Raw genomic sequence first — 20,571 nt, forward strand, 5'->3', positions numbered from 1 at the left:
TTAATAAAACTCTGGGTTAACGATGAAATTATTATTCATTATTCGGTGCTTGAGCACCGAATTTAAAATAAAATAAACCATTTCATCGTTAACCCAGAGTTTTATTAATATTCATTAAAGAACTAGTTTCGATCTCTAAAGTACGATGTAGCAATGGCATACCATCCAATACGATTGAGAAAGTAATGGAGAAGCTACAAATGGTTTTTAATGTACCACGGGAAGAGAATTATACTCTTAAACAGGGTTTGAGAAAACCGAATTAGGATCGAAATCGATATTATCGATTTACGATATCAAGGCGTGAAAGAAGCCAACCCCAACAAGATAGACTACTACTACATGCGATTTTGTAATTTAGTAGGAAAGCAACTAAACGCGAAACCAACTACCACGTATTTGAGTTGAAAACACTAGCAATAGTGTGCACGTTGTTAAGATCTAAATATTACTGATGGTCTAAAAATATTGTCTAACAAGACAAATTTGAATCCTAGAATCTGAAAATTGTTTGGGATACTATCTGAATACAATTATACCATCAAATGCCACAAAGCTACCCCCTTTAAGCTACCCCAACATAGTAGCAAACGCTTTAAGTAGAAACCTGCGAGAAAATTTTGAAGCAAGAAGGTAAGGCCACACAATGAAATATCTAATTACTGACCATTCTTGCGTTCAAGTAGTAGACAACGTCCGTTCTCGAATTTACATTAAATGTTGCGATATTTGACCTGCCGAATCACTTACCTAACAATAAAAAAAATTGGTAGAACAAATTGGAAATAGTTTAATATCATAGAAATGAAGCAAGAGATTTTATAGTTTCTTTACGTAATCAAATTCCTTATACCAAAGTTTATCAACTCAACATCCGCCAAATTAGACGAAGTGCTCGAAAAATTGTTATTAATTCAATCTCACGGTTGTTTAGCTCTGCATACACCAGCAGTAGTATTTACAGCAGTTATTGAAATTAAATTAACAAATAACTAACATTTCAGTTTTAGGTTTTTTTTGTCTATATTCATCAGCTTTATAATTACGACAAATAACTTTTTCTTTTTGTACTTCTGATGTTTTTATTTTATTTTATTTATGCTCTACCGGTTTCAGCCGCAGCCATCATTCAGGAGCGTCTACAATGAAACCATATACAATTATTAACAAAATAAAATATAAAATGATATAAATGTGGTTTAATTGTAGACGCTCCTGAATGATGGCTGCGGGCGAAAACGGTAGAGCATAAATAAAATAAAATAAAATATCAGAAGTACAAAAAGAAAAAGTTATTTGTCTCAATATTTTAGTATTTAATTGCAGGATAAGTCAATGACACTCTGATACTCTTTAGAATTCTTTTTAGTTTCTTCCCGAACTTGTTCGGAGCATGTATGCAACCCCATTCACTTAATTTATCAATATCCAGGAAGTGATAACTTATATTTAAATCAAATATTATCTGAGTTGGTTTTATGATATAGGTGACCAGATTTTATTGCCCACCAATGATGATCAACGGTACAATGGTGTCAAGATCATTAAAGAGTATGGCATTAGATTAACTAAATGATAACTTTTTCTAAACCCTGCTCTTCTTCTCAATTCATGGTTTATGAAATTTTGCGTAAGAACGTTGTTCCAAGTTTCGAGCTAACACAACCTAATATGCACTTACATTATCTCTACGAGCGAAGTGTTCTTCGCCTCCATGTAATTACGGATACATCAGTCTTCCAAGGATTAGATTTCAATCAGTCAATTGAAAGTTCCTTGATATTAACAGCAGCTTATTTTGAATGTGATAACATACACAAAATAACATTGATAATTAATTAATAGTTTAAAAGAAGAGAATGATTGGTTGCATATCTCGTCAAATTTAATTTCAATATTATAAATTTCTTTTAAATTAATAATAAACCACTAACTACCAAAACATTCGTTCATTTATTTATCAAAAAAAATGTAAAAAATATACACATCTGTTTCATCTACTAAAAGTATTTATATTACACAGTATGATACATCATCTCAGAATAAATTACAAGAGCAAGTCAGTGTGATTTAGCAAGTCGGTCGGTTCGCTGTTTAATAAACTATTTAATTCCTGATCGATTGAGATTAAGTCCAGTGGCGGTAAGCCGAAGATACCTAAAACGTTTCTGTTCTCTCCAATGGCAGTGCTACAAGAACAGATATTATCGGCGATTTTCACTCTTATAAGACGTCCTTAATATTTGTAACCTCCCCCGGGAGAGTACTGCTGCTGAGGAGTTGTCGGTCCTGGACCGCTTGGAAAACTGGGAGATGGTCTAACACTTGGATATCCCTGACTTGGTGGTTGCACGGGTGGTTTGAATGGTACTAAAGGTGGACCTTGTGGATATCCTCCGGTAGGAGAAGGACTAGGTTTAAACGATTGGTAATTTAATTGTCCTTCATAACTTATCTGAAATTAATAATAAAACATATTAACTTGAATTTAAACAGTTTCATTTTGATACCTGGGCATTGTAACCATTTTGCCAATCAGCAGTGTATTTTACTACTTGCGTTCTTCCATCGGGTAATTGAACTCTATATTCTCCTCTTGTAATGTCTCCATCACTTATGGCGTTATGTGAGTATTCATTTCCAAACTCTGGTTCTTTAACGGCGTATGTAAAATCGAACGGCATTCCTGGTTCGTGATGGTGATGATGGTGGTGCTAAAATATAACCAATCAATATATATGGAGGTATTTAAGTTATTTAATACTTACATCTGAAGATCCACCATCATATGGAGCTGGTGGTGTAGGTCTTGGGGGAGAAGGTGATGGATGGAATGGAGGTATCGGTCCTGGCCTTGGAGGTTTTCCATCTGGAGGTCCGTAAGGTGGTGTAGGTGAAGTTGGAGTCGGTTTTGGTGGCGGGCCATACGTTGGTTTTAGAGGCGGGCCATACGTTGGTCTCGGTGGTGAAGGGGGCCCATATGTCGGTCTTGGCGGTGGTGGAGTTGGCGGTCCATAAGTTGGTCTAGGTGGTTGTGGGGGGCCTGGTGGCCCATATGTTGGTCTTGGAGGACTCGGTGGACCGTAAGTTGGTCTTGGAGGACTCGGTGGCCCGTAAGTTGGTCTTGGAGGACTCGGTGGGCCATAAGTTGGTCTTGGAGGGCTCGGTGGGCCATACGTTGGTCTTGGCGGAGCCGGCGGGCCATAAGTTGGTCTTGGAGGGCTTGGAGGTCCATAAGTTGGTTTTGGTGGACTTGGAGGTCCATATGTTGGTTTTGGAGGACTTGGAGGTCCATAAGTTGGTCTAGGTGGTGGTGGGGGGCTTGGTGGCCCATATGTTGGTCTTGGAGGACTCGGTGGACCGTAAGTCGGTCTTGGAGGACTCGGTGGCCCGTAAGTTGGTCTTGGAGGACTCGGTGGGCCATAAGTTGGTCTTGGAGGGCTCGGTGGGCCATATGTTGGTCTTGGAGGGCTTGGAGGTCCATAAGTTGGTCTTGGAGGGCTTGGAGGTCCATAAGTTGGTTTTGGTGGACTTGGAGGTCCATATGTTGGTTTTGGAGGACTTGGAGGACCATAAGTTGGTCGGGGAGGTTGAGGAGATGGTGGTTTTGGAGGGAATGGCACGCTTGGTTTATCGTAATGGTACCCATTTTCCTTTGGTGGCAAGTAAGCATTTTGACCCGGTGCTATTGCACCAAATACTGTAAATGAGCAGCCTAAAACTGCTATAACCTGTAATAAAAAAAAATAACTAATTAAAGTTTTTCATAATTATTAACTTTTTTATTTGAAAATTGAATCTGATAATGTTTTTAACACCTATTGGAGACTGGAATACAATTCGACCGATCGGATCTAGCCGGATGTAATTTTGAATAATCGTAATCTCCTCCGGATTCTGCATAGGTTAAGGTTGTTCCAGTACAATCAGCGGAAGGATGCTACTTTCTATTACGACCGTTGCCTTCTCCCAACGCGCTGCGGCTAAAGATTGATCAACCGGCGCGTGCATAAAATGCGAAGACGTGCAGACGACGTGATTGCTTCTCGACCACACACACGAACACCTTAGCTTCCCGCCAATAGTGTTGTGGTGCGCTTGACCTACTGCCTCCGCAAGAGCTTCGCTACCAGCAGCAGCACCTTCTGCGGTTCTTATAATGAAGAGAGTGCAGTACCGTGACCGCACTACACAATACTTTCATTCCACGAGAAAAGCTTTTACGATATCTAAGATGAAATGAATTTAAATAAATTTAAGTTTTCAAGAAATTTGTTATTGTTAAATATATTATTTTTAACAAGCACCGATTTCAATCTCAATGCAAAAGTTTCATCATTCTCGCACCTAAATCGTCTTGGAATCCCATGGATCGATCGACGTCGTTTTCTCACGTGCGTACATATTTTTCAGTATCGGATAAAGCGATGACCTGAATTCTCTCAGCGTACGGCACTTGGCAATTAAAGCAACATCACCTTGTTAAAACGAGAAGCGAAGAAAGGGAACAAGAAAAAAAAATAACAAAGACGTCATGCCTTTGTTATTTCCACTCTTTATTTCATTCTATTCCCGACGAACTGTTACGTTACACCAACATCCGAGAGAATCGAAATAGTATAATACAATAACAATGGCTCTGAATAACGAAATATAATGAATAATAATGAAATATGCTTCTTATATCATTCTTAAATAACACCTTCTCATCGACTTTTACGCATTTAATTGAGTTATAAAATAGACGCATCGGTGACGAAATAATAATCGCCTCTCTAATGATGCGATTCGCAATAGTTTAGTCGATAAAATACAGGATGCGATCCCAATTAATCACAAATGTCGTTTGGGCTTTCTGGTTTTTTGCTACTTTTATGCCGTTCCGTAATAATACGTGATGTAAGAGCTTGAGATCGTTATTCGGATCGTGCGAGTCGACGAAGAAAATCTGCGTAATTAGTGGAATTGAGCTTTCTAATTGCGAGGGGATCCGTAAAACGGTGGTTGTACGAACTCGTATTTTGAAAAGGTTAACGTAACGACATTAAATAGGTATAGCGAATGTAAAATTGGTAAATACGAAAAGATTGTGTATTCAATTTATAATAAAGTTTACAAGTTACCTACGATAACAGAGTCTTTAAAATTAGATAAAGTCTTAATAACACTTTATGCTTTTTATTTTATATTAATAATATTTCACGTTTACCATAAATCTTTGATAATTTATTGCGCTAATATGTTGCATGGTGTCGTCGTTTCACTTGTAATGTAAAAGATGTGACGCGGCGTACTCATGTGTACCATCAGTTATGTTTACAAAGACATGATAATATGATATGAGAGGTATTTGGTATAAATAAAAAATGAGCACTGAATTTTCGACGATCTATGCCGTAGGACTAGAAACCGTGGGTGAGATTTAGGTTGTGAACAGCAGTTCGATAAATACTTTTACAAGAAAGATAAACTATTTCATTGTAATACACAAGATCATGACTGAATTTCAAAAAATGAACTTCAAATCTTTATCACATATTAAACTAACCAGTAACTTGAAGAGCTTAGAAATGTTATCCCTCCTTTCAAAGCCATATATAACAGGAAGGCATGAATTGACAAGACAGATAAGAAGCAATAATAACTGTACGGCAATTAATATGAAATAGATTAAGTGTAAACAAACGCAATTTTGTGCAATTAGTATATTATGTAAGAGTAGCGACTTCTAAGTGAATTATGTGCCATCCAACACAACCTAAAGAGACCGCATCAACTGTGATCCAACCATTTTAATGTCTACACTATCCCTATTAGCATAAATCATGCCATTCTTAGTAAACAAGATGTCACATGATAAACAAGATGTTACCGGGATTCACCTAAGACAACCCGTACAGTTGGCCGGTTATTCCTTATTCTGAATGAAAATAAATCTAGATCTCGACAGCGAAAAGGTCATATGAACAACAGCGTAACTTTGAAAATAGGTTGCTGTTGTAAATTGTAAATATAATTGTACCCAAAATAAATCTTTGGGTTTGTTATACACCAGCTTAACCAAAGAGAACAGCTTAATCGAATGTACTCTAAAATATCTATGTAAAATATGAAAAATAAAATGTACAATGAACTGTGATAATAAGATAACCATGTTAAAGCTCGGTCAAGATATCAATCAACAAGATAAAATTTACGCTCTTCGCCAGTAATCCAATTCTGGTGTCTACAGAATTTTCTCCGTTTTTCCTTTAAGGGCACACTCGTTTCATAAATATGATGCTTATTCTTGTTCGATATACCTTTATCCCACAATGATGAATGACATATACGCCAAACCTATTGGTCTTCTGCCTACTATGCTTCTATACTTTATTGGTTGCTGCTTATTTGTGTTCTCATATATTTGTACGTGTTGGTATAATTTATACACTTCCCATCGTTTAGGTCAAGGTCCCGCAGTTGGCCCATTCACTGTATTCCTCTAGGACCTTCCTGGTCGTATATGCCATATATTGCTCCTCCTGCACGATTATTATTTGATCGTCGAAGAAACATAGTGTGTAGATGCTGTTGAATATCGAAATACCCAAACTTTTGTGTTTTCCTTTCCATCATTTTAGTGCTTGCTCCAGATATACCAGACATATTTGAACGAGATTATAATTAGGCAGCATCCCCGCTTGAGTGCAGCACTTTTGTGGAAGCCATTCGACAATCTCTGTCCTATATTTATTGGTATAAATTTTTTACAGCCTTTATTATTATCACACTGATTTTCTTTCGATTTTTTATTTATTTATTTATTTACGCTCACGGGACACAGCACAGGACAAACCCAATTCAAGCTGTGCTACTAAAAATATACAATAAGAAAGAAAAAAAGGACACAAAAAAACTTAAATCAGTATCTCAAATTGCATAAGTAATTTAACAAAAATAACAGAAAAAAAAAGAAAAAAAACCGAGGTATCTAACAATCAGCACGTGAAAGGACAAGAACTAATTGTAATTAATCTATATACGGCATGTTCCCAACAGCAGCAAGGGTCGCTCTTTTAAAGGAGATTAAGGAATCGTACGCAAATATATCAATGGCAAGACGGTCAGCAGAGCGAGCAGAGCGCAGCAATGGCGAATGCTGATAGGAGTTAGTGCGCGGAGTTGTAGTAAAGAACAGAAAATCAAAACGAAGCGATCTGGGCGGGACGTGGAAGTTAATCAGTGATGTAAGCGAGAATGATTTATAAATATTATGAATTATTTTATTTTGATGTTTATAACGTATAATGACTTATTAAAACATACTTTGTGGGATGGTGTCATACGCTTTTTGAGTTATTCTATAAACACAAAGTGGGTTTCATGATTATACGCTATTTTTTTCATTATCTGGAAGACACAGAAGAGGTGGTCTATTGTAGTTCTTCCAGTCCGGAATTCTGCCTACTTCAAAAATCCTACTAGAGAAATATAGAAGCAGAGGCTACTCAAGATCTATTTTGTTGGCCAGGATCTTGCCATATACTTTATACAGCATGCCTGCCACTCTTTATGTATGGTGGATGTAAAGGCTGTGTTTCATTCTTTTGGAATTGATTAAGGCAGTTCTAAATTCACAAGGTGTTGGTATAGTTTAACATTTTACAAGCTCTGCTGGGTTATTATTGAGTCCCGATGCTTTCGAATTTTTCAAAAATATACGTGCTTTTTTCGTTATGTCCTTTATGGTTATTCTGATTACGGATGCCATTATGCGTAAACTTTCTCTTGTTCTTTCTTTGATTGGAGTGTAATAATAGGGGTGACGGTGCCTGACATCTACCGGGCCCAAAAGGCAACCCCACCTGTTCGCGGCACACCCTGCTAGAGACCGATGAGGCTTTGACGATCGAATAACGTTGTACAGAGACCAGCTTTTGCGGAGGCCGGTCTGGAAGCTATGGATGAAGCAGTGGACTAATCACCCGCCAGCCCTAAACAATCCGATTCTTGAAACGTCAACAGATGATAGCCGGACGAATAAAAAGATGACGTCTCTTGACATGAAAATACGGACACGATTTGGATCATGGAACGTCAGGACGTCGTTGGAAACCACCAGGCTCACCCAAGTCTCCAGAGAAATGGATAGATGCAAAATCCAAGTGCTGGGACTCAGTGCAATACGATGGTCTTAACAAGGAGAGTTTGCCACACTGCTTAAAGTGTAAATCATTTTTCGAGCGTTATTGGTGATATGATTGTAATCCCTGTCTTAAGGATTTCAGAATTCTTTTTTCAGAACTTCTTTGTCCACCTATATACTGTGTTTATTCTTCTGGATGTCTTCGCCATGTTTTATTTTTCTCAGTTTTGTAATCTGTCAGATCTCAGCCTGCGCCTATTTAAGATCATAGATTAAGAAAATATTTTATGTTTTTAATCAAGATTGTACTGATTGTCACATAATGTTGTTAGTAAAGGACCTCGAAATACCTTATAACTAAAGTCGAGATGCCAAGGCATTCGTTAAATTAGAGAGTAACAGCGTGCCCTTTCACATCAAACACGCACACATTTTTTAAGGTGAAAGAACAACTTCGATCTTGCTGAAAACGAAGTAAATAACTTGGATGGAATTTAAAAAATTGTACGGTAAACAGTAGTGAAGAACCAATATTTTCTTAATTTAACACATAAACGACAGCTTGCGTTTAATATCTTCTGAAATATTAGCATTAAAGCTTGTAATTGAGTAGAAGATTATTTTAATATTCATTTATATTTTACATACTTATACCCGTACGTATTACCAAAGCAATAATTACATTTAATTACGCACAAAAAAATTTAATCACCATATCAAATGTGTACAGACATCAAGGTTGGGTTCGTCGGATATTTTCACAACCGTAACCTTGCTAACACACACCATGTTTGTATTTTCTTTAAAAGTTTAAATAAAAAAATTATAATTTAATTTTTTCTTCCTTAAATCCATTCAAATAAATTTCCTATAATAGTAAATAAATTAAAAATATTCGTGCACAATCTCGTTTAAATCTATTCACGTTTTCTTGTCTATTAAATTGATTTATGTAATTTTCATAAATCAAATTGCATTTACAAACATTACAATTACAAGAAAATACCTTTGTTTATTTAAATGCACCACGATTGCCAATACACGATCATCTCATCGATCATTCTTGAACTCCACCATCGCGCAATTACGAAGAGATTAATATTTAATTAAATTTACACTCCGAGGAGAATAGAAAATGCCTCAACTACTGCTAGGAAAGGCTCTAAAATATCACTAAAACGTGCAAATAATGCTTATACATAATAATTATTAAACAATAATTACCTACATCACGATTATTTATGAAACCATAAAAATGATTATCGTGATATGATATAAGATTTTTTATCAATGAGGTGAAATGCGCTTGAAAAGTATTTTAGTAATAATAAAGTTATTAAAATAAAGTTATTAAAGTTAAGTTAAGTTAAATTTATGACCTTAATCGCATTCGCAATCGACTATTAATAGAGATATATTTGTGAATATTAAATTAATCCTAGCTCCTTGTTTACTGTGTATAGGTGCTTAGATATTAATCACTTTGTATGGTGCCTGGAGACGAAAACACGTCAAGAAACGCATACTTCTTTATTGTTAACGGCTTGAGGAAGCCATCATTCGAGGTGGGTTAATTTATATTGTAAGAGGTTTCGATGAAAATTATTATGACTCGACGATGACAGTTGTGTTATGCCAACCGGAGAGTTAATAAATTCCGACGCTGCATTCTTCGTACAATAACATCGAACGTTTAATAATAAACGGTAATTAAAGTTATTATGTTATCTAAGAGTTTAAAGATCTTTTTTTTTATTTTTGACTTTTTTTTTGTTTTTATTTCCAAAACTACACTATCCAATTTTATGATATTTATGGTTAATTAACCTTATAAAGAGGCAAACAAATATGATTTAGTTTTAAGTTATGTTAGTACGAAAATAATATTTAGAATTAAACTTTTATGGTGTTATTAACATTATCCTTAAAGCAAATAAAGTATACTACGAATTTACTACCATCCTAGACCTCTTTTAGAAATTTATGCAGTATTAATCAAGGTATGTACCTAACTTTATAGTATTTGTAATTGAAACATGATCGCTAATAAGAGTATATTAATAAACAACCATAAATTGATAACTAGTACTTTACGTTTGTAAAACTTTTAAAACCTTTTTTAGTGCCTGCTCATAATTTATAATATTACCTAAAAAAAAAAAGAAAAATCTTCAGAATCAATTATGATACAACCTTAATCAGTAAATAGTAAAGAGACAGTTTATGATCTTTAAATGGTTGTAAAAATTGTGCCGTAAGCTCGTAATTATTTTGTTAACGTTTATACTTGTTATTGTTAATTAGAAATACCACATCAGTTTTAATAGTTATAATTCTAATACAAATAGGACCAGAAAAACGTGTTAAAACATTTATTACTACTAAATTTACATCACGCATAGATTATTTAGCTCATAGAGTCTATGAAAGTGAACCTCCTCCGCCACTTTCGATACAATACAATAAATACTAGGAATTTTCGTCATTTTATATCATGTGTTAATACTATTATCGTCCCCAGTTTTTGATATTTGGGTAATAAGCCACTTTATTATTAAATGTCACAAATTTGAACTCTTTGAGATTTTTATTCATATAATGAGCATTTGGGTTATAACCGATTATTGATTACGTTTTGTTGGTTCATTACAAACAATTATTATCAACAACATTTAGTTCTAGCATTTTTGATATGAAAATTATAGTTTATAAGTAAAAATAGGTAATAGTTAGAAAGAAATTGTATATAGATTATGATTTTGTGATTTATTATGAACAATTTTTGTTAATATCATAATCTTCCACAGTATTTTTTCACTTTAGTTTTATGAGTTATAAACCATTTTGTTGTTAATTGTATCAAATTTGAAATTTTGTAAGTAATCAGTTCGCTTGTTTGAAATTGATCATATTTGGGTTCTAATAGATTGTAGATTACGATTTGTTGGCTCATTATATACAATTATCATCCATGTCATTTTCTTCTAGCAATTTTGGTTTTCGAATCAAAATAAAAATTAATCGTTCAAAACCTTCACTTTACAGATATCAATATTTCAAAAAAATTTGTAAAAAAACTTCTTACTTGCTTTAAAATAATATATTTATTCGGAACCAGTTTCGAGCAGTGTTCTAGTCATCATCAGCCGAATCTGCGTGTTAAAAACATATCACATGACAGATAATCGGATATAAAAATTAATTAGAAAAAATAATATATATATAACTTACTGTCATAGAGTATATGACAATATCTTAACAGAACTTTCTTGTTTCTGGCTGACTTTGTATAGCAACATGTTGGATATTCAATGATTCACTAAATTTTACTTAGCTTTATACCTAGCTGCTTGCGTTTGGACAAGATGCATACCCCAGGTATTTTGCATCTTCTGCTTATGGTAGTTGATGTTTGTCGGTGACATGTTTTGATTTAAGTTCATTGATTCTGAATCGCCACTTTTTCAGCCACTCCTGAATTGTATTTAAATTATGTTGCAGATTACTAGAGGCAGATATTACGTCAGTATGAGATACCAATACTACGCTGACATAGCATATGTTGGAACAATGGAAATTTTTCGTTGTTGACTGATCTCACATATACAATAGATACGTTACTGGGTTGAGAACGCTACCTTGCGTTCTTATTTCTAATAGCACGGGGTTGGAATTGGACTGTTCAATAACGTGTTTTACAAGAAAGTACCTGTCTGTCAGCTATTATCTCAGCAGTTGATACTGTGGATGGGTTATTTGTAAAGGACGTATTCGCTTGCCTCTCTGGCCAGGTTGTCCGCCCTTTCATTGCCCTCAATGTTGCTGTGACCTGGAACCCACCAAAGGGTAACATCATTGCCCCTAGCGAGTTCTCTCAGGTTGCTGGTACACTCTCTGATCAGTGCGGAGTCACACGTGCTGGTCTGAATTGCCTTTAAGGCGGCCCGACTGTCCGTGAAAATGTTTATGGATGCACCTTTCTGTCCCTTCTGTAGGTTCAAAGCGGTGCAGAAGTTTATAGCAAGAACTTCTGCTTGAAAAATGGTTATGTCCGAGCTGAGGGGCAGTTTAATATGGCTATTTGATCCACTGATGCCCATAGCTACTTTGGATCTAACTGTCTTTGAAGCATCGGTGTACCAGGCTAGGGCTCCTCTTTTTAGTATGAACCGGGATTAGTTTCCTATCTTTTATAACAAGCTTATGGATCTATAGGAGGAGATTTCTTATGGTTTTAGTCTACTTTTAGTTTGAAACATTTTTCAGACACTTCCTGTAGAAATTTAGGTATAATCTTGCATTAAGGCAATTCCATAGAAAATGGTACGTCTTAAGCCGTAGTTATGGAGGTTTCATCCTCCGTAGACAGCTCAAACGGAGAAAGTTTAAATATATTATCTAGATGTTTTGAGAAGGCCTAGGGTTTTCTTTGTCATTTCTGATATGTCGTTGAGATACTTTTAATATTTTGGTGGCTTTCCAAAGCGAATAATCCGTATTGTCTGTTGGTATAGGACTTTTAGGTACTTTTGAATGATTTGGCTTTGTTCTTCTTGTAATAAATTATCCAATTCTTTAATCAGTTGATTTAGCTTTTTTCTATACTAAATTTCCTGTACTGTAATGTTTTATTTATAGAAAATAATAAATAAATGTCAAACGTTCTTCTCAAAACCAAGGAGGAGAAACACATCTTCGTTTTGTGCTAAAACATTAGGTTAATCTGCAAACAACTCGACTATACTTGAAACATTGCCGTTCTCCTATCAACATTTTTATACCTTACTCAGAACTCATCATACTACTTCAATCACGTTCTCGTCACATCAGACTTTTATTAACTTCACTAATTTATTTCACCACATTTCCTGCGCCGCGAAGAATACGTTACTTAGTCTCATTTAGTATACTTAGTCTTAAATTTATGATGAAAAGTCTAATTCATGTCAAATTAGAAATTATACACAAACTTCGGCATTGTTGCATTGTTAAAATCCTATATTTCTACCGGGTCTGTAGTTATTGTTTGTTATCACGTGTGTTAGTCTTCTCAACAATTATCTATAATAAGTATTCCAACATGCAGAAACAGGAAGAGAAGTCATCATCATGCTAATATTTATGGAAAATAGGATCCTCTTAAAGAAGTTTATAAACCTTCGAATATTTTCATATTTGATAAATCGTCACTGTCTGATGAGGACTGGTGATTCTTCATTTATCATTTTATGATACATATTGCTACATGATATGTATGATAACAAATTACTTAAAAATTTTTGAAAGTCAAATAAAAAATCTTCAATTCATAAATGAGACAAGAAAATCTTTAGATTTACTTAGAAATATATTAACATCAATGGAATAAAAGGTGTTGCAATATTTCAAGATGACGATCCCATGAAATGGAGACGATAACAGAGAAGACGTTTTAAAATTAAAAAATGTGGTCGAAATTGCAGGTGTGGATCAAATAACGGAGACGTTTAGCCTCGAATATTAACATAAATGATGACCGCGGGCTAAATATCAATGCATTCAATCCATTCCCCTATCTGAAATAGAAGCACTGATTATTTAGATATATTCAACCACCCACATTAAGTAGTCATAAAAATCTGCACGGTATCGTTAATTTTATGTGGACAGTTAAAAAAAAATAGAAGTCAAGACTTATTTATCGTTCGAATGAAATGAGATTTTAAAATAACTCGAAACGGTAAATATCTCGAACACGAATCGAATAAATCGGTTCATTAAGAAAATTGAAAATATAATCTGCATAATGCAATAAATTGTTTAAAGAAAATTATATTTAGATTTATTTTGATGTTAAATGGTTAGTAAATTACCGTAAGTATTGATTAATATTAAAATGTAGTAAATCTAACGATGTAAATTAGATTTAATATTGAAAATAATATATATCAGAATGAAAAAATAAAAATAAATAAAAGACGTCCAATAGAGTATGAAATAATGATTAAAGATTTTATATAGAAAATATTACACTCGGAAAATGTCAAGAACGTTCCTTCCATCGCACTCAAATGCTATTGACATTAAAAGCCTAATAATGTATTACATAGTGGAATGTACTAATAAAGCACAAACATAGATTTTTTTTATAAATATTTTATCAACAATAAAAATCTTAAATATTGAAAAGAATTATATTGGAAATTCGTGAAAGGATGTGACAGTTTATGCGTTGTAAAAGAAAAAAAAACAGGATACAAGCACAGAAACGTGTCGAGGCATTCGCTCATAACGAGCTACAAGAGGACGTGATGTACATTTTGATTGGCCAAAAATTGGCTCCTTAAGATCTACAAGACGTATATCCTGTTACAAGTTATGTAAGGAAAGAATCAAGTCTGCAATAAAATTGATTGCTTAAAAACTGTTTATAGATTATGTTAATAATGATAGAATTTCCACGATAATTTAAAACTATTCATTTAAATCCTTAAATGACAAACAGGAAATTTTATTTCTTACAAATTTATGAAGCACCTGCGTAACCACAACATAAAGAAACCTATCTATACTTTTTTTATGTGACTTGTAAGTTGATACCATTGAAATTAAATGATCTCATTAGCAATTCTAAAATTACATTGAGAAGTATCCCTCACCGTTTTTAGTTATTGTTGCAATTCTTTTCTTAGAACACATCTCAGGTATTCCAAGGTGAATAAAAAAAAACAAATTGACGAAGAAGAAATACCTCGTTTTCATGTATTGAAATTTGTTGAAGATTTATGATTAGCTCAGCTGTCATCGTTCCAATAAATTCATAATCAACGTTGATAGTTTACAAAAGACCGATAATTGGATATAATTGGTGGACGTTAAAAGTAATTGAGTTAAAGATGCGATTTTTTTTTCAAACTCCGATTTCGATCATACTCATTCGAAGGATTGTTTGGTAATCGTCTTAACCGATATGGATTTTTCGCATTAAGGAGAAATCTGATTCTTTAACGGATTATGGAGTGATCTCATTAGATTCGCTTTAAATCGAGATAAATAATTACTTCGATTCCATATATTAACATGATGATAGTAATCGACAAGTAAAGAAATTGTGGGTTTTTCATGAGATCATACTTCTTGATGTGATCTTGTTGTGTTGTATTCGTGTGGGATATAAAGATTTTTTCTAATAAGGAGAGATCCTGGATTTATTTTATGCATAACACATTTTATAATTTAAGTTATATCATCTATAATTTCTCTTATAGCTGTATTTCTCATTAATTAATTTTTAGTTTTATTTAACCTTTGAATAAGATAAAAATATTAAGATATTTAACGAGTTTTGACTAAATTTGGAAAATTTTCTCACCGAACTCTCTTGATTTAGTTATTAAAAAAGATCGTAAATCTTCAGTACCTATTTTTGGCGTTTTATTACCTAATATCTGCTAAAGATCGAAAGAGACTTTATTATCTATTTAAATTGCACACTCTAAAGAGCGTTTCTACCATTCTTAAGACGATGAAATTATTCCCGTTTTTAATTCTTCTTTCCATGCAACAAGACGATGATAATGTTAGTCTGGATCCAGACACCAAAAGGAAAATTAAAAATCACTAGAATCTCTAATCCTGCAAACATCTCATCAAGAATGGGAAAGAAGATCTTTACGAGCTATGCGAATATTTAACAGAAATTGAACTTGCCATAAAATTTCCTGACCAAGATTCCTTCTCGCGAAGAATCGTACGAAATATTATTGTTAAAACGGCAACTTGAATTTTTTTCATTGAAGAAATTGGACAACACATCTCCACTATAATAATATAGAACTATTTCAAAGATTTGAAATGTTCAGATAAGTTTTATCACTTTTTTACTATAAATACCTATACTTAATCAAAGACAATAATGAGAATTTGGGAAAATTTAATCACACGAATAACTCTGTTACTTCATTATCGATTTCTCTTTGTTGCTTCAACATTTATACATTTATTTTTAAATAATAGGAATTCGTTGTAAATATTTTATTGCACAACTTCATAACTTCAAAATTGCCAGATGTAACTTAAATTAACAAGATAATTAAAAAATTAAAAATTGTTAATTAAAAATTAACATTTTTAATACTGGATAGTTTTTTATGTTCTCCATTATAGAAGACCATCATTTTTTACGTTCACAATATTAAGTGGTGTTGACTTGTTTATTGTTCAAGCATCTTCAAAAACATACTAATCATTCCTCCAGAATATATTGCATCTTAAAAAGTGACACAACCAATATTATATCTTATGGTTTGTAGAAATTATTGAGTTGATAGGACTTTAAAGTATGAAGATGCAAATTTTTAATAACAATACGGCATAATCCTGCTTTCAATGTTGTGGTTGAAAAGATTTTATTAAATATTAATCAAATAGATTTCACTATGGACCAGGATTATGGATATACTTTTCAAAGTATAGATATTTTTGAAGCATAAATCGTTTATAATATTAATATGGCATCTTTTATGAACACATTTTTGATAATCGACGAATTTTCATGTTTCTGATTTCAGGCTTATTTATAACGAAGAAGGAAGCAATAATTTAGCAAAATTCTGCAGTAATTCTGCTTAATCATCAAATAATAACATTGACTTTATGATTAAATATATGTATATTCAACCTAACCTTCCGAAAGATTTCCGTGATATAGATTTTGTGCCCAGTCTTTGTTTCATTTACTTACTTTACTACACAACCATACCTAATCTTAATGGCGTAATACAAACAAAGTATGCAGTCTTTTCTAGCCAGGTATTTCGCAAAGATCGCAAGCTTTATGTGCAGTTTTGCCAATAATAATGTGTTTAGGCTAAATTCTCGACCTATAGGAGACTTTGTACAATTTTAATAACTTCAACCATAAATCTTACAGCACTTAAAATTGGCAACAACATATTAAATCTCTCAATTACCCTATCTTCATAAATGCGTCATGTTTCAAGCGCGAGGAGAACTTCAGATCTACTAGTAACAATAACAGTAAATTTTTATTAATTACTACTTTGGAGTCAACCGGGATGATGATGTCGGTTGTTAATGATTCTGAGAAAATGGAATAGTATGAAATAGATCAAGGATGAATGTTAAAAAAATCTAGTGAAGTCTACAATATTAGTAATTTAGAAAACCTTAGGCCAGGAACGTTGTTGACAGTTCAACAAGCCTAGATGATATAGCACTGTTTTATAGACCAATGTGAGATATATTATATACCTTTACAACATTCTGTTAGCGTAGATGTAGAATATACATAAAATCGCCTCCAGACAGAAACGGTTTAAAACATATTTCAGCCATTACATGGAATGAAGAGTAATATTGCAACCGACAATTATTTTCGTCATTTCAACACAATAAGAAATGAGGTTGTACTCATAAGAAGGTTCTACGATTCAAGCAGAGACAGATTCATAACAATTAAGCGTACAAAGAGAAAGATTCTCCGCAATGGAATGAAGAAAGGTGATTTAAATTGGGCATCAAATTTACAAAAGTAAAGCATCTGGTGATGGACAGCATGATGTAAATATGATTTTACAACAAATGTACACTATTAGACATGCAAGCCATTAGTGGGCGAAAAGATCATCTCAAAAGTAAGCAAAATCCTAAGAACAATTTATAATTATTTAGTTTTATAATAACTTATTTAGTCGCTAAATTCTGATTTGAATAATGGTGGTATCAAAAGAAAAAAAAGAACTCCGAAGGAATATAAGAACTTAACGTTAAGAACCACTAACTCCCATACAGTTTTAGTTTGAAGATGTGATAGAGTAAATAGAAATTGATGAAATCGATGTTGCAAGGCAATAATAAAATGATTATAGTGAAAGGTGATAAAATTACCTCAATCTTCATTTTTTAAACAAATTCTTTTCTTGTACAGAACCGGTTTCGAGACAAAATCCATCATCAGCTAAACTACTACTAATGAGTTACATTTGCTTGTGAGATGCTTAGTTAAAATTTTATATTACGCCGACCTTAATACACCTAAATATGGAGGACTACATCTTATACACTGTCAATTTGATGATGTAATAGATCAAATAGCAAGACCATAATAAAGTGGTTAAATAATAAAAAGTAAGAAAATTACTTCTATCCTGTATTTGAAAACAAATTATTTGTGTAGGACGAATTTCGAGATAAAATCCATCGTCAGGCGAATTATTAAAATTGTGCAGTATTTTCCGCGATATGGATTTCAAACTTCATACAACGTGAAATAATTTTGTAATAAACAATTTGATGATGAGTTTATAGGCAATCGAATTATAGACCAATACATTGAGGATAAGATTGTTCCTTTATGTTTAAATTGTATGTTTTCATAGAAAGACGTTTCTCGATGAATTGTTTATTATTTTATTGGAAACGTTTGCTCTCATTGCAACTTGGATTGGGTATTATTATATCTAAACTTGGGTTGTTCTTTTTCGTGATAATAAATTAACACACATTAATGAGTCTGCAAAATGTTAAAGATTTGCAATAAATATTTCCCATGATCTTCTCAGATCAACATCTTATTTGCTAAACTATTCAAATGATTTTTTGGAAATATCGAGAAGTCCATTTGTTAGTTTTGATTGATTTAGTAAAACAGAAAATTCATTAAAATTATATAAAATCTATAAAATAAATTTTAAAAGTCAATATAAAAAATACAATTTTATTTATCATTTATTTCAAGCAATTAAGTCTTTGGAATGTAATGTGCTAAAAGAGTTAAAATTAACTGTTGATAGGTAAAGAAAAAATTACAAACTCATCAATATCTATTTACAACTATAGTATGTGACGATGATGGTTCCGCAAATTAATACGAAAGCTTTATCGTTTCCTATTAGCATACAAATACAAATAGTTTTATACAGAGATATTACTCAACCTTCCCGAATACGATTACAAAAACTGCAATTAGGATTTAATTGCACGTATTAATGCGATAGATTATGTATAAAACGTAATGTTAATACGTAAGTAAATTAACTAAGTAACAAATGATATATTTTATTTATAAAGGTTTGATCAGAATTGAAATGAACGTTGCAAACTATTTAAGCAAATTAAATAAAAAATTTAAATTCTTACCTTCAGTATTATCATTTTGATGCACAGAAAAAATTAAAAACACGTTAACAATAGACACCGCATCCAATGATGAAGAACGGTAGTGAATAATGTAATATTATTATGTTTTCTTTTAAGGGGAAATTAAAAAAAATATTTGTGTTGTAATCCGAGAGCCAAGCACATAAAAGCCCGCCAGCAAAAAGATAACTTCTTTAGCATATCATTCGATTTTATACGTTTAGCACGGGTAGAGGGAATCCAACCAACAACGTGGTAGTAGTGGTAGGGTTAAAACCGAACAGAGCTGCTACCACATCGCACACCAATGTGTAATAATGTAACATCGCTGGTATTCCACAGACAAATGGTACGACCTTTAAGCGGTCGAGAGATGCAGTCGTGCTCAACAATTAATCCGCTGAGAAACTGTTCATCAATTTATATATAATTTCTAATCATTTTTTTTGTCGTGTAATTCAACGTGTTTTATCGTCGTTTATTTCAAACGTTTACTGTTTCGTTTAGAGGTCGCAAAGAACGGAAAAACGTTTAAGAATTGGTTATAAATTTTGTTATAATCAAAAATCTGTTTATGGCTAATTTAATCTTTACTATTTATAAAATGAGGTTGAGATATCAATATGAGTAAAGATAGATTGCGATAATGATGGGGAGTTAAACGGTAGCTTTTAGATGAATAATTACGTACGTGTAAAGTTACAGAGTGTTTGAAAGCCAATGTAATTATGTGCATGTAATTTTCGCAGTTGAACGGTCACACTTATTTAAATCTTCTCAATTATATTCATGATGAAAATACAACAAAGAAATTGAGATTACTGAAAACCAGTTAGTTTTTAAATATTTGTGTTTTATTAAATGAGTAGAGAAATTTTGAAAATAACAGAAATGTTGTAAATATTGTTGTATTTAACACTATTTTATAACACCTCACACGCGCCGTTTACTTGTTATCAGCAAGATTGACAACTCATTTAATGAAACATTACTGCTAAAAATATACTAAACTTTTTTTTATCATGATTTCAAAAAATGATTTTCAATAATGCTAATTATTGTTACGTAAAATCACAAATCTGTGCAGTAGTAATGAAAAGGAGCGAACCCTACCTTGGGAAAATTGCGCCACATAGTATTCAGATTCTTGCTATCCATTGAATTAAAAGTTGTGTTAATTTATAAATATTTTTCTGTATACGTATTAATAATATGAGTTGAGTTCAAAAAAGCTTGATAACATGGTGATGATGAGATAGAATCGAAAAGAGAAAATGAACTTGGCGCAATGGGAAAAGATTTTG

At 32.9% G+C, this 20,571-nt stretch overlaps 1 protein-coding gene across 1 annotated transcript; it reads right to left on the minus strand.

Moving 5' to 3' along the window:
- Positions 1–1,934: 1,934 nt before the first annotated feature.
- LOC111417389 (uncharacterized) lies at positions 1,935–19,600 on the minus strand. Its single transcript, XM_023049644.2, has 4 exons — positions 19,268–19,600; positions 2,769–3,731; positions 2,511–2,714; positions 1,935–2,455 (listed from the first exon to the last, which is right to left on the minus strand). The coding sequence occupies exons 1-4, from the start codon at positions 19,280–19,282 to the stop codon at positions 2,237–2,239; spliced, it is 1,401 nt and encodes a 466-aa protein (XP_022905412.1). The 5' UTR covers positions 19,283–19,600; the 3' UTR covers positions 1,935–2,236.
- Positions 19,601–20,571: the final 971 nt, after the last annotated feature.

This window comes from Onthophagus taurus, chromosome 1 (assembly GCF_036711975.1).
Source record: "Onthophagus taurus isolate NC chromosome 1, IU_Otau_3.0, whole genome shotgun sequence".
Classification (NCBI taxonomy): domain Eukaryota; kingdom Metazoa; phylum Arthropoda; class Insecta; order Coleoptera; family Scarabaeidae; genus Onthophagus; species Onthophagus taurus.